The sequence below is a fragment of the Oryctolagus cuniculus genome, chromosome X (assembly GCF_964237555.1).
Source record: "Oryctolagus cuniculus chromosome X, mOryCun1.1, whole genome shotgun sequence".
NCBI lineage: Eukaryota > Metazoa > Chordata > Mammalia > Lagomorpha > Leporidae > Oryctolagus > Oryctolagus cuniculus.
This window is the reverse complement of record NC_091453.1, coordinates 105,901,138-105,920,105: the sequence shown is the minus strand read 5'-3', so window position 1 is coordinate 105,920,105 and position 18,968 is coordinate 105,901,138. Positions and strand designations below refer to the sequence as shown.

The window sequence follows — 18,968 nt, the reverse complement described above, 5'->3', positions numbered from 1 at the left end:
CAAATGAACATGACACTCCAATACAAGATTATGAAGATGATGAGATAGAAGAAATGCAGGATACGAATTTCAAAAAATTTAAGAACATTTAGAAGTTATCAAAAACAAATGCAGGAACTAAGGAAATCCATACTGTACAGGAAAGAAAATCTCTTGTGAAAATGAAATCTTAAGGAGGAATCAAAATGAAATGAGGAATTTAGTAGAACATGAAATTGTGATAGTGAAGAGAAATGAAAATGAAATGAAGAATTCAATACAACAAATGAAAAACACATTTGAGAGCCTTAAAAACAGAATCAGTGAGATAGAAGAGAGAATATCAGACTTAGAAGACAGAGCACAGGAAAGTATACAGTCAAACCAAAGAAAGGAAGAGGATATTAGAAATCTAAAAACTATTGTTGGGAATCTACAGGATACTATTTAAAAAAAAAAATTCAGGTTCTAGGAGTTCATGAAGGCAGGCAGAGAGAGAGAAATGATTAGAAGGCCTTTTTAGTGAGATACTAGCAGAGAAATTTCCGGGTTTGGAGGACAGAGACATCCAAGTACAGGAAGCACATGCAACCCCCAATAAACATGACCAAAAGAGATCCTCACCATGATACGTTGTACTCAAACTCATCACAGTGAAAAATAAAGGTTCTAAAATGTGCAAGAGAGAAAATACAACATTCATGATGAAAACACTAAGCAAATTGGATTTAGAATGAACATTCCTCAAATACAATTAAAGCATTTATGAAAAACCCATGGCCAGCATCATATTGAATGGGGAAAGGTTGGAAGCATTTCCACTGAAATCTGGTACCAGACAGGGATGCCCACTCTCACCACTGCCATTCAATATAGTTCTGGAAGTTTTAGCCAGAGCCATTAGGAAAGAAAAAGAAATTAAAGGGATACAAATTGGAAAGGAAGAAGTCAAACTATCCGTCTTTGCAGATGATGTGATTCTTTTTTTGGGGGATCCAAAGAACTCTACTAAGAGACTATTGGAACTCATAGAAGAGTTTGGCAAAGTAGCAGGATATAAAATCAATGCACAAAAATCAACAGCCTTTGTATACACAGGCAGTGCCATGGCTGAGAAAGAACTGCTAAGATCAATCCCATTCACAACAGCTACAAAAACAATCAAATACCTAGGAACAAAATTACCCAAGGATATTAAAGATCTCTACAATGAGAATTACAAAACCTTAAAGAAAGAAATAGAAGAGGATACCAAGAAATGGAAAAATCTTCCATGCTCATGGATTGGAAGAATCAATATCATCAAAATGTCTTTCTCCCAAATTATAGATTCAATGCGATACCAATCAAAATACCAAAGACATTCTTCTCAGATCGGGAAAAAAATGATGCTGAAATTCATATGGAGGCAAAGGAGATCTTGAATAGCTAAAGCAAACTTGTATCACAGAAGCAAAACTGGAGGCATCACAATACCAGATTTCAGGACATACTACAGGGCAGTTGCAATCAAAACAGCATGGTATGGTACAGCAACAGGTGAATAAACCAATGGAACAGAATAGAGACACCAGAATTCAATCCAAACACATACAGCCAACTTATATTTGATCAAGGATCTAAAACCAATTCCTGGAGCAAGGACAGTCTATTCAACAAATGGTGCTAGGAAAACTGGATTTCCACTTGCAGAAGCATGAAGCAAGACCCCTACTTTATACGTTACACAAAAATCCATTCAACATGGATTAAAGATCTAAATCTATGAAGTGACACCATCAAATTATTAGAGAACATTGGAGAAACCCTGCAAGATATAGGCACAGAGAAAGACTTCTTGGAATAGACCCCAGAGGCACAGGCAGTCAAAGCCAAAATTAACAATTGGGATTGCATCAAATTGAGAAGTTTCTGTACTGCAAAAGAAACAGTCAGGAATGTGAAGAGGCAAACAACAGAAGGGGAAAAAATATTTACAAACTATGCAACTGATAAAGTGTTAATAACCAGAATCTACCAAGAGATCAAGAAACTCCACAATAACAAAATGAACAACCCACTTAAGAAGAGATGGGCAAAGGATCTCAATAGACATTTTTCAAAAGAGGAAATCCAAATGGCCAACAGACACATGAAAAAATTTTCAAGATCCCTAGCAATCAGGGAAATGCAAATCAAAACCACAATGAGGTTTCACCTCACCCCTGGTAGAATGGCTCACATACAGAAATCTACCAACAACAGATGCTGGTGAGGATGTGGGGAAAAAGGGACACTAACCCACTGTTGGTGGGAATGCAAACTGGTCAAGCCACTATGGAAGTCAGTCTGGAGATTCCTCTGAATCCTGAACATAACCCTACCATTCAACCCAGCCATACCACTCCTTGGAATTTAACCAAAGGAAATTAAATTGGCAAATAAAAGAGCTGTCTGCACCTTAATGTTTATTACAGCTCAATTCACAATAGCTAAGACCTGGATTCAACCTAAATGCCCACCAACAGAAAACTGGATAAAGAAATTATGGGATATGTACTCTACAGAATACTATACAGTAAGAAACAATGAAATCCTGCCATTTGCAACAAAATGGAGGAATTTGGAACACATCATGCTGATTGAATTAAGCAATTCCCAAAGGGACAAATATCATTTGTTCTCCCTGATTGGTGACAACGAAACAAGCACCAATAAGGAAAATTATTGTAGTGAAATGGACACTATGAGAAACAGTGACTTGATCAGCCCTTGTCCTGATTTTCAAGGAACAGCTTAATACTTTATCCCTTTTAGTATATTTTTGTTCTACTTAACACTATTGGTTGAACTCTTTAATTATACACAATTATTCCTAGGTGTTGAAATTTAACTGAAAAGTGATCCCTGTTAAATATAAGGGTGGGAGTAAGAGAGGGAGGAGATGTACAGTTTGGCACATGCTCACTCAGACTTGCCCCAAAAGGTAGACTTAGACATATGCCAGTGGATTCCAATTCAATCCCTTCAAGGTTTCATGTACCAATGCCATCTCACTAGTCAAAGTGATTAGTTTCAGTTCATAATTGATCATAATGAAAGGATTAAGAGTCAAAGGGATCACATAAAAAGACTAGTGTCTGCTAATACTAACTGATAGAATAAAAAAGGGAGTAAAATATCCAACATGGGAAGCGGGATACACAGCAGACTCATAGAATGGCAGATGTCCTAAACAGCACTCTGGCCTCAGAATCAGCCCTTAAGGCATGCGGATCTGGCTAAAAAGCCCATGAGAGTATTTCAGGCATGGAAAGCCAAGACACTCTGGCAAAAAAAAAAAAAAAAAAAAAAAAAAAAAAAAAAAAAAAAAAAAAAAAAAAACAAAAAACACAACAACAACAACAACAAAAACAACCTAAATGAAAGATCTGTGAGTGAGATCCCAGCAGAAAGATCCATCAAAGAAGGAGGTACCTTTCTCTGAAGGGAGGAGAGAACTTCCACTTTGATCATGACCATGTCTAAATAAGATCAGAGTTGGTGAACTCAAGAGGCTTCCATAGTCTTAGCAACTCAGGAAAACAAAATAACATATGCTGACAAAGATATGGAGACATGGGAACTATGGTGCATTAGTGGTGCAAAATATAATTTGGTACAGACACTGTAAAGAATGGTATCTTAATTCCTCAAAAATAGAAATGTAGATTATCATGGGATCCCATAATTCTACTTTTGTGTATATTCCCTGCATGATTAAGGCAGGAACTCAAACAGATCCATCTATTCCCTTTTCATAGCAGCATTATTTACAATAGCCAAAATGTAGAATCAACCCAACTCTCCACTGACAGATTAAAAGGATAACTGAACTGCAATATATATATATATATATATATATATATAAAATCAAATATTATTTAGCATTTTAAGGGGGCAAAATTGTATCACATGCTACAGCATTGATGAACTTTAAGGCCATATTCTATGTGAAGTAAAGTGTGTCCTTAATGACAAATACTGTATGACTCCATTGATATGAGAGTCCTTCAGAAAGTTCATTGAATAGTGTGTTACCAAGAAATTATACATAAATTTCACTTTTGTAGTAAAAAATACAATTTTAGTACCATTTTCCATGAAATGGATAAGTTTAAGAACAAGTGTATACTATTAGAAAGACTTAATGAACTAAAAGATAAATGTAAAGATGTTGTCCAGAATGCAGCAAGAGATGTTAAAAGACAATTTTTAAAATTTGCAAAACAGACGAGATCGGGCGCATTCAGGGTGGTATGGCCGTAGACTTTTAAGCCTACAGCACCCGGTATTCCCAGGCGGTCTCCCATCCAAGTACTAACCAGGCCCGACCCTGCTTAGCTTCCGAGATCAGACGAGATCGGGTGCGTTCAGGGTGGTATGGCCTACTTACCTCAAACGGTAGAGTTAGAAACATACCAGGGGATTCGAATTCAATCCCATCGAGGTGGCATGTACCAATGCCATCTCACTAGTCCCAGTGATCAATTTCTGTTCACAACTGATCACAATGATAGGACTAAGAACCAAAGGGATCACATAAACAAGAATAGTGTCTGCAAATACTAGCTGATAGAATAAAAAAGGGAGAGAATGATCCAACATGGGAAGTGAGATACACAGCAGACCCATAGAATGGCAGATGTCCTAAATAGCACTCTGGCCTCAGAATCAGCCCTTAAGGCATGCGGATCTGGCTGAAAAGCCCATGAGACTATTTCAGGCATGGAAAGCCAAGACACTCTGGAAAAAAAAAAAGGCCTAAATGAAAGATCTTTGCGAGTGAGATCCCAGTGGAAAGAACGGGCCATCAAAGAAGGAGATACCTTTCTCTGAAGGGAGGAGAGAACTTCCACTTTGACCATGGCCTTGTCTAAATATGATCAGAGTCGGTGAACTCAAAAGGCTTCCATAGCCTTGGCAGCTCATGACAAGAGCCTAGGGTGATTACTGAGGCCATAAACAAGAGTGTCAATTTGTTAAGTCAACAATAGGGGTCACTGTGCACTTACTCCTCATGTAGGATCTTTGTCCTTAGTGTGCTGTACATTGAGATTTAATGCTATAACTAGTACTCAAACAGTATTTTTCACTTTATGTTTCTGTGTGGGAGCAAACTGTTGAAATCTTTGCTTGATGTATGCTGAACTGATCTTCTGTATATAAAGAGAAACAAGGATGAATCATGATGTGAATGGAAGGGGAGAGGGAGTCGGAAAGGGGAGGGTTGTGGGTGGGAGGGACATTTTGGGGGGGAAGCCATTGTAATCCATAAGCTGTGCTTTGGAAATTTATATTCATTAAATAAAAGTTTAAAAAAAAAGAAGTCTTGAAAATGCCTAGAGAGAAATTACAGATTATGTAGAAAAGAACAATTAATAGTATATTAGCTGTCCAACAGCAACATTAAGAACCAAGGGATGTATTGAAAATGGGGCAAGAAAATCATTGTCAACAGAAAATTGTAAACTATCTTGCAAATAGAAAAACAAACAAAAATCCACCAAGCTTTAGCAGTTAAACTCTTTAAAGATAAAAGAGTTAAGGGATAAAATAAGGGAAAAGGAACAGAATTTCAGCTTACATATTTCAAATATAAGAAGGAACATTGAGGGTAAAAACTAGAGTAAATAGACGAGTAAAACTAAACAAATGACTATATAAAACAATAATAATATTGTGTGTATTTTTAAGATGGATTAAAATATATGTAATTAATTGATCATATGTGAAAGATGTAAAGGTAGTGATTATTTTACACTATTGTGAGCTATATGTGCATGATATATATGGCATAATTATTGAAATGAGAGATATAATTCAAAAATAGGAATGAAAAAATAAGTACATTGGTAAAATCTAATAACCTCAAATAATTGGATAAAAAGCACTGAAAACATAAAAAACAAATGTAAAGATAATATAAAAATTATGCAAAGAGTATCAGTTATGGCAGAAATTGGAAATGTAGTATAAGGGCTGGCAGTGTGGTGCAGCTGTACCCAATATGAACTCCAGTTCTGGCTACGCCACTTCTGATCCAGCTCACTGCTGATGTGCCTGGGAAAGCAGAGGAAGATGGTCCAAGTTACTTGGCCCCTTGCCACCCACATGGGAGATTCAGATGGAGTTCCAGACTCCTGACTTCAGCCTGGCCCAGCCATGGCCATTGTGAGCATTTGAGGAGTGAACCAGCAGATGGGAGCTTTCTCTGTCTCTAGCTCTGTCTGTGCCTCTCTCTCTCTCTCTCTCTCTCTCTCTCTCTCTGTAATTCTTTCAAATAAATAAATTAATTGAAAGAAAGTAAGTACAAATATCACATCTTATTTATATATGAGAAGATTGATTCTCTCTATGTCTCTCTGTGCATTCTTCTCTGGAACTCTTTCAAATAAAGAATAAATCTTGGAGGGAGGAGAGAAAGAGAAATAGATTATATACTTGATTCATTGGAAAACATTTTACTTTTTAAAAAATATTTTATTAAAGGTAGAGTTACAGAAAGAAAGAAGGAGAGACAAAGAGAAAGGTCTTCCATCTGCTGGTTCACTCTCCAAATGGCTGCAACAGCTGGAGCTGGACTGATCTGAAGCCAGGAGACAGGAACCTTTTCCATCTCTTACACGTGGGTGCAAGGGCCCAAGTTCTTGGGCTATCCTACACCTCTTTCCCAGGCCACAGCAGAGATCTAGACTGGTACAGGAACAGCTGGGACTAGAACCGGCACCCATATGAAATGCCAGTGTCACAGGTCACAGGTGGAGGTTTAGCCCAGGATGCCACAATGCAGTCTCCCTGTTGTACTTTTTTTGCTCTTTTACACATAATTTCACTGATAGTCTCTTTAAAAGTGACCAGTTAAAGATAAAATTTTAAATAAAAAGGTTACAATCAAACATATACCAGAAATTTCTGAAAAAGTGAAAGTAACCACAGCTATAGTAATACCAAATAAAATAGACTTTAAGGCAAAAGCATTAATTTAGAAACAGTCACTAACATGATAAAAAGTTCAATTCTTCATCAAAATTGGGAAATTTTTGTTTCTTGTTAATCTTATAACATGGAGGTATAAAATAAAAATGCTAAAACTACTAAAGGAAATTAAATAATCCAGAATTATAGGTTGAGATTCATAGATCCACATAAAAAGGGATGAACTTGGGCCCTTATCTGAAATATGAGGGGTCTTCAACAGTTTCATGGAACATTCATTATTATGAAAACTATGCACAGGTTTCATTTTTTTGCATTAAAATGAATATTTTCATTCCATTTCCTACCAACTTTGAAATGTCCTCATATAAAAAAGCTAACTCAAATTGCATTAAAGACTCAAATGTAAATGTTTAAATTGTAACAATTCTAGAAGTAATAGTAATAAATCTCATGATCTTTGAGTAGATAATGATTACATAAATATGAAATAAAAACAAAAGCAAAAACCAATATATAAATTAGATGTCATCAAAATTAAAAACTTGTACTTCAAAGAACACCATCAAGAAAGTGTAAATACAATGCACGAAAAAAATTACTTGTAAACTTTGTATCTGATATGGAGCCTCTTTGTAGTCTATATATGGAATGCGAATCAAATACACAAGAAGCTATCATTTGACACCTGTTAGAATGGTTTTCAAAAATACCAATAACAAAGTATTACTACAGACCAATATGTGGAAAAAAGGAAAGGGAATTCTAGAACACTGTTGAAATGTTCATTGGTACAATCACTATGCAAAATAGTATGGAGCTTCCTCCAAAAATTGAAAGTAGAGCTGGAAAATTATTTAACAGTACCACCTCTGGATATATATAACCAAAGAATTGAAATTCGGATCTCAAGGAGATGTCTGCACTGCCATGTTCTTTGTAGCATTATGCACAACAACCAAGACACAGAAGAAACTGAAGTGTTCCTCAACCAATACACAAGAAAATGGGATATATACATACAAAGGAATATTATCCAGCCTCAAAAAAAAAAAAAAGAATATCCTGACATATGCAACAACATAGATGAACCAGGAGGATATTATGCTAAGAAAAACAAGCAAGACAGAAAAGTGCAAATACATCACAATTACACTGATATGAGGAATCTGAAAGAGTCAAACCAATAGAAGCTGAGTATAATGTTGGTTGCCAAGGTCCTAGGGATGGGAAGAATTGGGGACGTATTAGTCTAAATGTCCAATTTTGGTTTCGTAAGAGGAATAAGTGCTAGAGAACATATGCATGTAATTAACATTAGATTGTACACATAAAATTTTTCTAAGAGGGTAAATCTTATTGTATTGCTATCACAAATGAATAATAATGAACAAAGACAGGAGGAAACTTCTTGAAATGAAGTATATGTTTTTGGACTGGATTATGGTGAAAGTTTCATGGGTACATACATATCTCCAAAGCCCTCAAGTTGCATATATTAAATGTTTACAGCTTTCAGTAGGTCATTCATGCTTTATTACAGTGGTTAATGGAAAAATAATCTAATAAATTGGCTGTGTTTAAAAAACTAATAAAAAAGAGGGCTAGCACTGTGGCACAACCATTTAAGCCTTTGCCTGCAAAACTGACATCCAATTTGGGCACTGGTTTGTGTTATATATTAATGTTAGCCATTGCAAAACACACCGGACACCAGAGTAAGGAAAAGGGTTTATTGGGGGAACACCCTACAGACCGGAGTGAAGGGGCAGTGAAGGAAAAAGAGAAGGAGACTGTAAGAGAGAGAGGCAGAGAGGAGGGAGAAGAGAGACGAGAGGAGGAGAGGAGCCAAGAGAGGCCAAGAGAGCGCAGGAGAGAAGGACCAAGAGAGCACGTGTTCAGGAACAGGCCCTTTTAAAACTTTGCCCAAGGGCGGACAGGGAAGCAGCAGCAGCGAATCCCATTAGGAAGGGGGTGGAGCCTGGCTCAGGTAGCTGGGCCATGCAGCCACCTGGCTAAAACTGCACCAGTTTCCTAACAGTTTGAGTCCCCGTGTTCCACTTACAAACCAACTCCCTGCTAATTTACCTGAGAAGGCAGTCAAAGATGACTCCAAATCTTTGGGCTCCTGCACCCATGTGGAAGACCCAGATGAAGTTCCAGACTTGTGGCTTTGGTCTGGCCTGGCCCTAGATATGGGAACATTTGGGGAATTTGGGGAGTGAACCAGGAGATGGTTGGTTTAATAAATGTTCTAAAATTGATATTGGTATGAATGATACAACTCTGAATATATGAATAATTATATATATTTTCATAATTTTAAAAAGGAAGTTGTATTCTATATCAAGTATATTTCAATAATGCTGTTATAAATATAGCAGATTGAATGTAGCAACATATATAAAAGATTATACACAGACTAATTTTGTTTTATCCCAGGAATGAAAGGATAGTTTAACATTCAAAAATTAATGTAGTTCTTCATATTAACAAAGTACAAAAAGCATGCCTTAATAGAAACAGAAAAAACACTTTTGGCAGCGTTCAATGACTCTATGATAAAAGCTGTCAACATCCTAGGAGCAGAAGGGGATTTCATCAACCTGATACAAAAGCACCTTTATCTATAATCGTTGCAGATATCATCATACATAATGAAATAACACATATTTTCCATGAATATAATGAACAGGCAGATATATCTGTTCTTGCCATTAATATTTTCATTGGACTGGAGGTTTTAGTAGGTTTTATCAGGACTGTGAAAGGAGAATACATCTAAAATTGAAAGGAAGAATGAAACTGTTTTTATTTGCAGATGACAAAACTAATTTTGAAATCTCTAAAGGAGACCAATAAAGCAAATCTTCTAACACTAAATCAGTTCAGATATGTACAAGCTATATTGTTATACCAAAAATTAATTATATTTCTAGATGTTAGAGATATGATACAAAATGAAGTTAATACACTCTTCTTCACAATAAGTTTGTGAAGAAATTGTCAAAATAAAATACATATATTAAAACGATTTCAAAACTTATGTGTTGAAAATTACAAAAGATTGTTGAAAAATTTAAAATGGGCTAAATAAATAGAGATTTCATGTTCACCAGTTGAAATACCCATTATTGTTTTGGAATTTTTTCTACATTAATCTTTAGATCATTCTCAATGTGTATTAAAACCTCAAATTCCTTTTTTCTTTTTTTCTTTGTAGAAATTGGAAAACTACATATAACATTTTATGAAAGCAAAAAACTCAGATTTTATGAAAACAAAAGCTCAGATTGGCCAAAACAATTTTGAGAAATACAAAATAAGAATATTTTAATTATGCAAATTTATTTTTTAAAATTTTATTTATTTATTTGTATACAGCATTACACAGAGAAGTGAAAAGACAAAGAGAAATTCTCCATTTGCATTTCCATCCCCTGATGGCTGCAAGGGCCAGGACTGGGCCAGGTCAAAGCCAGCAGCCAGGAACTTCACCTGGGTCTCATATGTGGGTGACATGTGCCTAAACACTTGGGCCATCTTCACTGCTGTCCCGAGGCAATGAGCATAGAGCTGTCACTATCCAGTTGCAAAACAGACTATGAATCTATACTAATCTAATCAGTATGGAAAAGGTATAAGATTACCTATATAGATCAAAGGAGTTGATCTTACAGTACAGATAAAAATCCCAATATTCATGATCTATTGATTTATGACAAAGGCAAGAAGGCAATCCAGTGGGGGACAACATAGCCTATTGAACAAAAGGTTGACAATTGAATATGCAACATACAGAAAAATAAATCATACCTTACGCTATACATTAAAATAATACAAAATAAATCAGATACCTAAATGTAAGAGTTAAAGCTACAAAATATTAGAAAAATATTAAATACTCTTATTTTTATTTTTTATTTTTTTAACTTTTATTTAATGAATATAAATTTCCAAAGTACAGCTTATGGATTACAATCACTTCCCCCCATAACTTTCCTCCCACCTGCAACCCTCCCCTTTCCCTCTCCCTCCCCCCTTCCATTCACATCAAGATTCATTTTCGATTCTCCTTATATACAGATAAGTTTAGTATATATTAAGTAAAGATTTCAACAGTTTGCACCAACATAGAAACACAAAGTGAAAAATACTGTTTGAGTACTAGTTATAGCATTAAATCACAATGTACAGCACATTAAGGACAGAGATCCTACATGAGGAGTAAGTGCACAGTGACTCCTGTTGTTGACTTAACAAATTGACACTCTTGTTTATGGCATCAGTAATCACCCTAGGCACTTGTTATGAGTTGCCAAGGCTATGGAAGCCTTTTGAGTTCACTGATTCTGATCATATTTAGACAAGGTCGTAGTCAAAGTGGAAGTTCTCTCCTCCCTTCAGAGAAAGGTATCTCCTTCTTTGATGACCTGTTCTTTCCACTGGGATCTCATTCGCAGAGATCTTTCATTTAGGTGTTTGGTTTTTTTTTTTTTTCTTTTTTTGCCAGAGTGTCTTGGCTTTCCATGCCTAAAATACTCTCATGGGCTTTTCAGCCAGATCTGCATGCCTTAAGGGCTGATTCTGAGGCCAGAGTGCTATTTAGGACATCTGCCATTCTATGGGTCTGCTGTGTATCTCGCTTCCCGTGTTGGATCGTTCTCTCCCTTTTTTATTCTATCAGCTATTATTTGCAGACACTAGTCTTGTTTATGTGCTCCCTTTGGCTCTTAGTCCTATCATTATGATCAGTTGTGAACAGAAATTGATCACCTGGACTAGTGAGTTATAACCTTGGATAAAGTCAATTTTATTTTGATTCAATACCACAATCACAATCCATATAATCAAAAAGTGATAATTTGCACCTCATCAAAATTCAAAATAGTTTGCTTTTCAGTAGATACGACAAAGAAAATTGAAAACAAGCTTCATGTTTGTAAAAATTACTTGTGAATCATAAATTTCCTAAACAATTTTGTTCAGAATATGTAAAAAAACCTCTTAATTCAACAATAATGAATAAAATATAAATATACGCAATATATTGAATAGATTCTTTAATAAAGAAGACATGGATGACAAATATAGACTTTAGAATGTGCTGAACATCAGTAGTTATTGGAGAAAGGCAAAATAAACTTAAAATTACATACCATTACAACATATTGGAAAGGATATATTTTTAAAAGGTGATGGTAGGGGCATGTGTTGTGGTGCACCCTGCATCCCATGTCTAAGTGTCAGTTCAAGTTCCAAATGCTTTGCTTCTGGTTCACGTTGCTGCTAATGTTCTTAGGAAGGCACTTAATTATGGCCTAAATACTTGGGTCCCTATCTCCCATGTTGGAGACAAGGTTGGAGTTCCTGACTCCTGGCTTTGTCCTGGCCTATTCCTGGCTGGTGTAGGCATTTGGGGAGTGAACCAACAAATGAAAGATCACTCTCTTTCTTCCTGTCCCTCTCTCTTTCTATCGCTATGTGTTCTCAGAAAATCTATCTTATTTTAAAATCGATGATAATACCAAGTGGTGGCATGGATATGGAGATTTTGATATACTCATTTATTTCTGGTGGCAAAATAACAGCCACTTTGGAAAACAGTTTGACATCATTATAAAATGTTAAGCATCAAATTACCATATTTTTCAGCAACTCAACTCCTAGGAATCTACCTGAAGGAAATAAAAACATATGTCCAGAGAATGATTTTCCCAGTGATGTTCAAATCAGCACTATTCATATAGCCTAAAACTAGAAACACTGTAAATGCTTGTGAAATTGTGAGTGGATATATAAAACATAGTATATTCACGCAATGAATTAGTATTTGGCAATTTAAATGAACAAAAATATTGATACTTTTTGCAATACAAATGGATTTCAAGAATACTATGGAAAGTTAAAGAAGCCACATACAAAATAACATCTTATATAATTCCATTTGTCTGAAATGCCCCAAAAATACAAATGCACAAAATTAGATTAGTGATTTACTGTGATTGTGAATGAGCCAGATGTGTGTCTGCAAATGGGAATGTAGTTTCTATTTAAGCGAAAGTACCTGTACATGTTCTAAAATTGTATCTTAGTGGTGATTACAGATTTTTGTAAATTTATTAAAAATAATTGAATTATACAATCAAAAAGTAAACGGGGTATTTAAATTATTTTCCACTAGGGGTGTTAATAATACATTTTAAATGGCAAATACATCAATCAGCAGAATTAATATTATTAATAATACTGTTCCTGAATTGTTCTATAGAATTAAAAGAATCTCTCAAGATAACTAACAGTCCAATGGAAAAATCAAAATAAATGAAAGAACTTTGAAGAAGGGTAATAAAGTTGCAGGGATTATACTACTTGATGTCAACAGCAGCAGCCCAACAAAAATAATATCAATTGAGATTAATAATTAATAATTATCAAATCCTGGCTATCCCAAATATCATTAAGAAACCTCTTGAGAACACAAGGGTGAATATTGCTTACTCTCATAATGGGAGAGAGTATTACCATGGCTGTGTGTTAGTAGGGTTTCACAGGATAAAGTACAATTTTGGTAATTTTATAGTTTTTTAATATATATCAGTGACTACATAAAATAGATAAAGGAAACAAATCTTTTTTTAAAAGATTTACTTATCTTTTTGAAAAAGTTACAAAGAAATAGAGAGACACAGAGAGAATTTTCCGTCCTCTGTTTTATTCCCGAAATGGCTAAGATAGCTGGTTTTGGCCAAGGATGGTGCCAGGAGCCCTAAGAATTTGGGTCATCTTCTGCTTCTTTCCCAGGTGCATTAGCAGGGAGCTTGATCTGAAGTGGAGCAGCCAGGACTCGAACCCATACCCATATCTGATGCCAGCATGGCAGGCAGCATCTCTACCTGCTATACCACAATGCCAGCCCCAGGAAGCAAATATTTACAGGGGAAATCTTTATTAGCTTTTTACGACTGTCATAACAAAGTGCCACAGAGTGGGTGGTTGAAACGACAGAAATTTTCTTCCTCACATTATGGAAACTAGACCTCTATGATCAACATTTTTGCAGGGCTAGTTTCCTCTTAGGCATGTCTACTTGACTTGTAGATAGCTCTCCTCTCTGTATTTCCGTGCAGTCTTCCCACTTGCCTGTGTACTAATCTCCTCTTTCTAAAAGGACACTCATTTAAACTTAATTACCTCTTTAAAGATCATATCTCAAAATATAATCACATTTTAAGGTACTGGGTGACAGAACTTCAACATATTAATTTGGGGGAAAGGAACACATTCAACTCATAATAATGTAATAGGTTGGTGATAGATGATAGATAGATGATAGAGGTAAATAGATTAATTAGATATGACAGTTATATAGATAGATAGATGATAGAAGATAGATGATAAATATAAAGAAGACGGATGATTAATGATTGATGATAGACACCACCCTGTCTTGAAGATAAAGCTTAAATTTACCCCCCTTAAGTATGAGCTTACTTTAGTGACTCACTTCTAATGAGCAGGGTAGAAAAATAGATTCAGAATAACTTACATTAGTGATGTGGTAAATGCCATTTGATTGTGAAGATGTGGAACCTGGGAACTCTCATATACTGTGGTGGGAATATAAAATGCCACAAACATTGTGACAGATAATTTAGCAGTCACTTACAAAATATAAAGTTAGGTATGGTCCAGTTATTTTACTCAAATATTTACCAAACAAAAGTGATAGCATATATCCACAAAAAGACTTGCACATGGATATTCATAGGAAGTTTATTGGTAATAGTCCAAAAAGAGAAAATGATCTAAATGTCAACTGGTGAATATATAAAAATGGAACACAATTCAGTAATGAAAAGTAACTATTTGAGGGACAGATGTTTGGCATAGTAGTTATGATACTATTTAATACAAGTGCATCTCCCATAAAAGTGCCAGTATTCAACTCCCAGATCCTCTTTTTTTCCCCCAGATGCACTTCTGATTCTAGCTTCCTGCTAATGAGCACAGTGGGAAGACGTAGTAATGGTTCAGGTGCTTGGATCCCTGCCACGCATGTGGTAGACCTCAGATCAGCTCCCAACTACTGGATTCAGTCTGGCTAAGTCCTGGTTTTTGTGGGCATTTGGGGAGTGAATCAACAGATAGATTCTCTGTCTCTGTCTTTCTTTAAAAAAAAAAAACTATTGATTATGCAACAACATGAATAAGTCTCAAATAATGTGGCTTAGTGAAAGCATCATAAAAATGAACACATCCTGTATAATTATATTCATATGTATAATTCCAGAAACATGCTTATTAACTTGTAGTGACAGAAGCATATTAATGATGGCCTGAGCAAAGAGGGGAGAGGCAGACAGAAAAGATTATGATGCATGAGCTAACTCTTGATGTTGAGAAATGTATTTACATTGTTTAATGATTTGTAGGTAATTCCACATGTCAAACTTTTCATATTGAGCATTTAAGTATGCTCATTTCTTGTGCAACAACTGTACTTAAATGTATCTATTAAATAAGTAAAATGATTTTTCATTTCTCCAAAAATCCCTAGGCCTAGGCAATTTTCCACTCATTCTTAAAAACATAAATAATTGCTTCCAATTGTATAAATCAATTCTAGAATATAAAGAAAACAAATACATTGCACAACTTATTTTTTAAAATCTGCATAAGTAAAATTGATATCAAATCCTGACAACTGTAGTTACAGAAAAAAGTATGTATCTCTTTTATGAACGTGAGTGCAGAAATACTAGTTATAATATTTTAAAACCACAAATACATTTATTGGAAACACATAGCACAATGTGTCTACACTGATTATCACAGAAGGGTAGGTTATTTTAAAGTTAAAACTTCAATTAATATGTTGTGGTAAATTAACAAAGGAAACATGTTAAATTTGATATGAAATCTGCCAAATACTATTTGATAAAATTCAATGTTAATCCATCAAAACTTTTGACAACAGACAAATGGCAGATAACTCAGATAACTTTTTTTGAGAACTTCTTTATCTTGATAATGTATAGCTCTAAAAAGTTCTCTACAGCTACCCTAGCACTTAAAAAGAAAGCCAATGTATGCATTTGTTAATTTCAGGAAACAGAGGAAAATGTCTCCTATCATGATTCCTGCTGTAGGTTAAGCAAAAGAAAGGTGTAAGAAACAATTTTAATTTTTCATAGATAATTATGACATACTTTAAAATAAAATTGATTGTAATTATGAGAGTTTAGCAAAATTTTGCATGCAAAATCAATATACTAAAAGATGATTGTATTTCTTTACAACAGCCAGAACCACTTCTTGCAATTTTGAATTTTTTGTTTATTTTTCCATTTGTATTTATTTGAAAGGCAAAGAGACTTGGGGGGTAGGGAATGAAAATACAAAAGCAGTTTAGAGAGGATTATGGGCATCTCCATCTGTGTCTCGGGCTTATTAGTTCCTTCACTTAGCAAAGGAAAGAGTACTTTTGATATTACATGCACAGGAGCTCAGCTCAAAAACAGAAGGCAATTCTCTGGGTCAAGCCCATAGCTGGGCAGCTTCATTCTGTTTAAAACTAAGAATCTGCAGGGGATTCATGGGTTTATGAAAGCTATCTGTATGTATGGTGTGCCTTCCCCTGCCTCAAGTCTAACTAATTAGGGATCTCTGTTGGCAGAGACCCAGCCCCTCCCCCGCTGATGCTTACCTAGGACAACTGTTGCTATGGTGAGATTGTTACATGCAGGGCAGGCAGCCTTGAAATTGCCTGTGGCAGGCATTGAGCCACCAGAAAGGAGACAAGATTCATGGGTTAAGGACGGGGTGTTCTGGTGGATTTCGGGACAGCCTGCCAGCTCCATCTGGGTGACAACCAGAGAACTTGAGAATCCTGTGATTATCAAACCACCAGAGGGAACTGCTGTCTCTTAAAGAGGCCCAACTGATCTTTCTTCATTTTGGTGAAGTCTCGAAGACCAGGTAAAGACATGTCTGATTCACGTGTGTTAGACATTCCTGCTGTGATTTTTGACAATGGTTCAGGCCTCTGTAAAGTGGGACTGTCTGGAGATATTGGACCCCGTCATATTGTCAGCTCAGTCGTGGGGCATCCTAAATTTAACATATCTTCTGCAAGAGCCAATCCAAAGAAATACTTTGTTGGAGTTGAAGCCCTGGACAAGAATGATTCTTTATATTTGCACTACCCCATTGAGCGTGGACTGGTAACAGGGTGGGATGACATGGAAAAACTCTGGAACCATCTTTTTGAAGTAGAGCTGGGAGTGAAACCCAGTGAACAGCCTGTACTCCTGACTGAGCCCTCCTTGAACCCAAAAGAGACTCGAGAAAGAACTGCAGAAACCATGTTTGAGAAGTTCAACGTTCCAGGTTTCTATCTGGCCAACCATGCTGTGGTAGCTCTCTATGCCTCTGCCTGTGTCACCGGCCTTGTGGTCGACAGTGGAGAAGGACTTACCTGCACTGTTCCCATCTTTGAGGGTTACACCCTGCCCCATGCAGTCACCAAGCTCTGCGTGGCAGGAAGAGACATCACAGAGCACCTCACCCGACTCCTCCTTGCTAATGGGTGCAACTTCCCTTGTATCCTGAACAAAGCCGTGGTGGATGACATCAAGGAGAAGCTATGTTATGTCGCTGTAGAGCCAGAGAACAAGAGAGGTGATGTGGTCCTGAGAAAATACAAGCTGCCAGATGGGAATGTCATTCCCATTGGAGACCAGCTGTCCCAAGTGCCTGAGGTTCTTTTTACACCTGATCAACTGGGCATACACAACCCCGGGCTCTCAAAAATGGTTTCCAGCAGCATCTTGAAGTGTGACGTTGACATCCAGAAGAACCTGTTTGCAGAGATTGTGCTGTGTGGTGGTACCACTCTCTTCCCTGGACTGGAGGAAAGACTCATGAATGAACTGGAACTGCTGGCTTCCAAAGGGACTCCCATCAAGATCACTGCTTCTCCTGATAGATGTTTCTCTTCGTGGATTGGCTCATCCATTATGACATCTCTGAGCACTTTCAAGCAGATGTGGGTCTCCTCTGCAGAATTCGAGGAGTTTGGGGCCTCTGTGGTTCAGAGGAAATGCTTTTAGAGAACATGGACTGAACACATGAGACATCTTGAAGTGCCAGATTACCAGAGCACTTGCAAGAAGTGACATGATGTCTCAGCATACAGCAGAATGCTCAATAAAAAAGTGTTCTGCAATTTCAGATTTCTGTTTATTCTTTGTAGTACTAGGATAATTTCTGATTCATGTCATGCATCTTTTAATTGTCTAAGGCAGCTCTTCTTGTCCTGGGGTCCTCTTAGTTGGTTTTCCTCTCTGAGAAAACCTTGGGTTATGTATTAAGATGTGTCTATTTTCAAGGTTTATAGTAAAATGAGCTTGAGCCTCATCGCCAAAAACAGGATTCAGCATTGTCCATACATTTTTTTTTTTAATTTGTGTCAGTGGTTTTGATAGAACACTGCCTGGGAGAGGGTTTCAATTCATCCTTGGTTGCATATTGTTGTAAACATTGGATTTGGAGCACCTTCCGCTTCTTTTCCAGGCGTGTTAGCAAGGTGCTGGATTGGATCTGGAGCAGCCAGGATGCGAACAGGGCCCCATTTGAGATGCTGGCCATAATGCCAGCCTTGAGACAGAGATCTTTTATCCACTGGTTCACTGCCCAAATGACCACTGTAGTCAGTTATAGAAGCCAGGAACCTGGAACTCCATCAAGGTGTCCCGTGTGGGTTGGAGGGGCCCAAGTAAATTAGTAAGCAGCTGAATTGAAAGTAGAATAGTTGGGACACAAGCACCCACTCTGGAAGGGACACTGGTGTTGCACACAGCAGGTTAAATGAATATGCCATGATGCTGGCCCTCCGGGGGCCATTTTTAAAAAGATTTATTTATTTGAAAACTTGCAGAAAGAGTGAAGGAGAGCCAAAGAGAAAGATCTTCACTCCCCAAATAGCCACAATGGCTGGAGATGGACTAGACTGAAGCCAGGAGCCAGGG

General features: G+C 36.6%; 1 protein-coding gene and 1 non-coding gene across 2 annotated transcripts; one reads left to right on the top strand and one right to left on the bottom strand.

Moving 5' to 3' along the window:
* Positions 1-4,273: 4,273 nt before the first annotated feature.
* Positions 4,274-4,393, bottom strand: LOC127484994 (5S ribosomal RNA). Its single transcript, XR_007912202.1, has one exon. It is a non-coding gene; the product is annotated as a 5S ribosomal RNA (ribosomal RNA).
* Positions 4,394-16,684: 12,291 nt separating this feature from the next.
* On the top strand, positions 16,685-18,159 carry ACTRT1 (actin related protein T1). Its single transcript, XM_002720279.4, has one exon. The coding sequence runs from the start codon at positions 16,926-16,928 to the stop codon at positions 18,048-18,050; it is 1,125 nt and encodes a 374-aa protein (XP_002720325.1). The 5' UTR covers positions 16,685-16,925; the 3' UTR covers positions 18,051-18,159.
* The last annotated feature ends 809 nt before the right edge of the window (positions 18,160-18,968 follow it).

Coding starts and splice junctions, on each gene's coding strand:
- ACTRT1 (XM_002720279.4), top strand. CDS start 16,926: ATGTCTGATTCACGTGTGTTAGACATTCCTGCTGTGATTTTTGACAAT.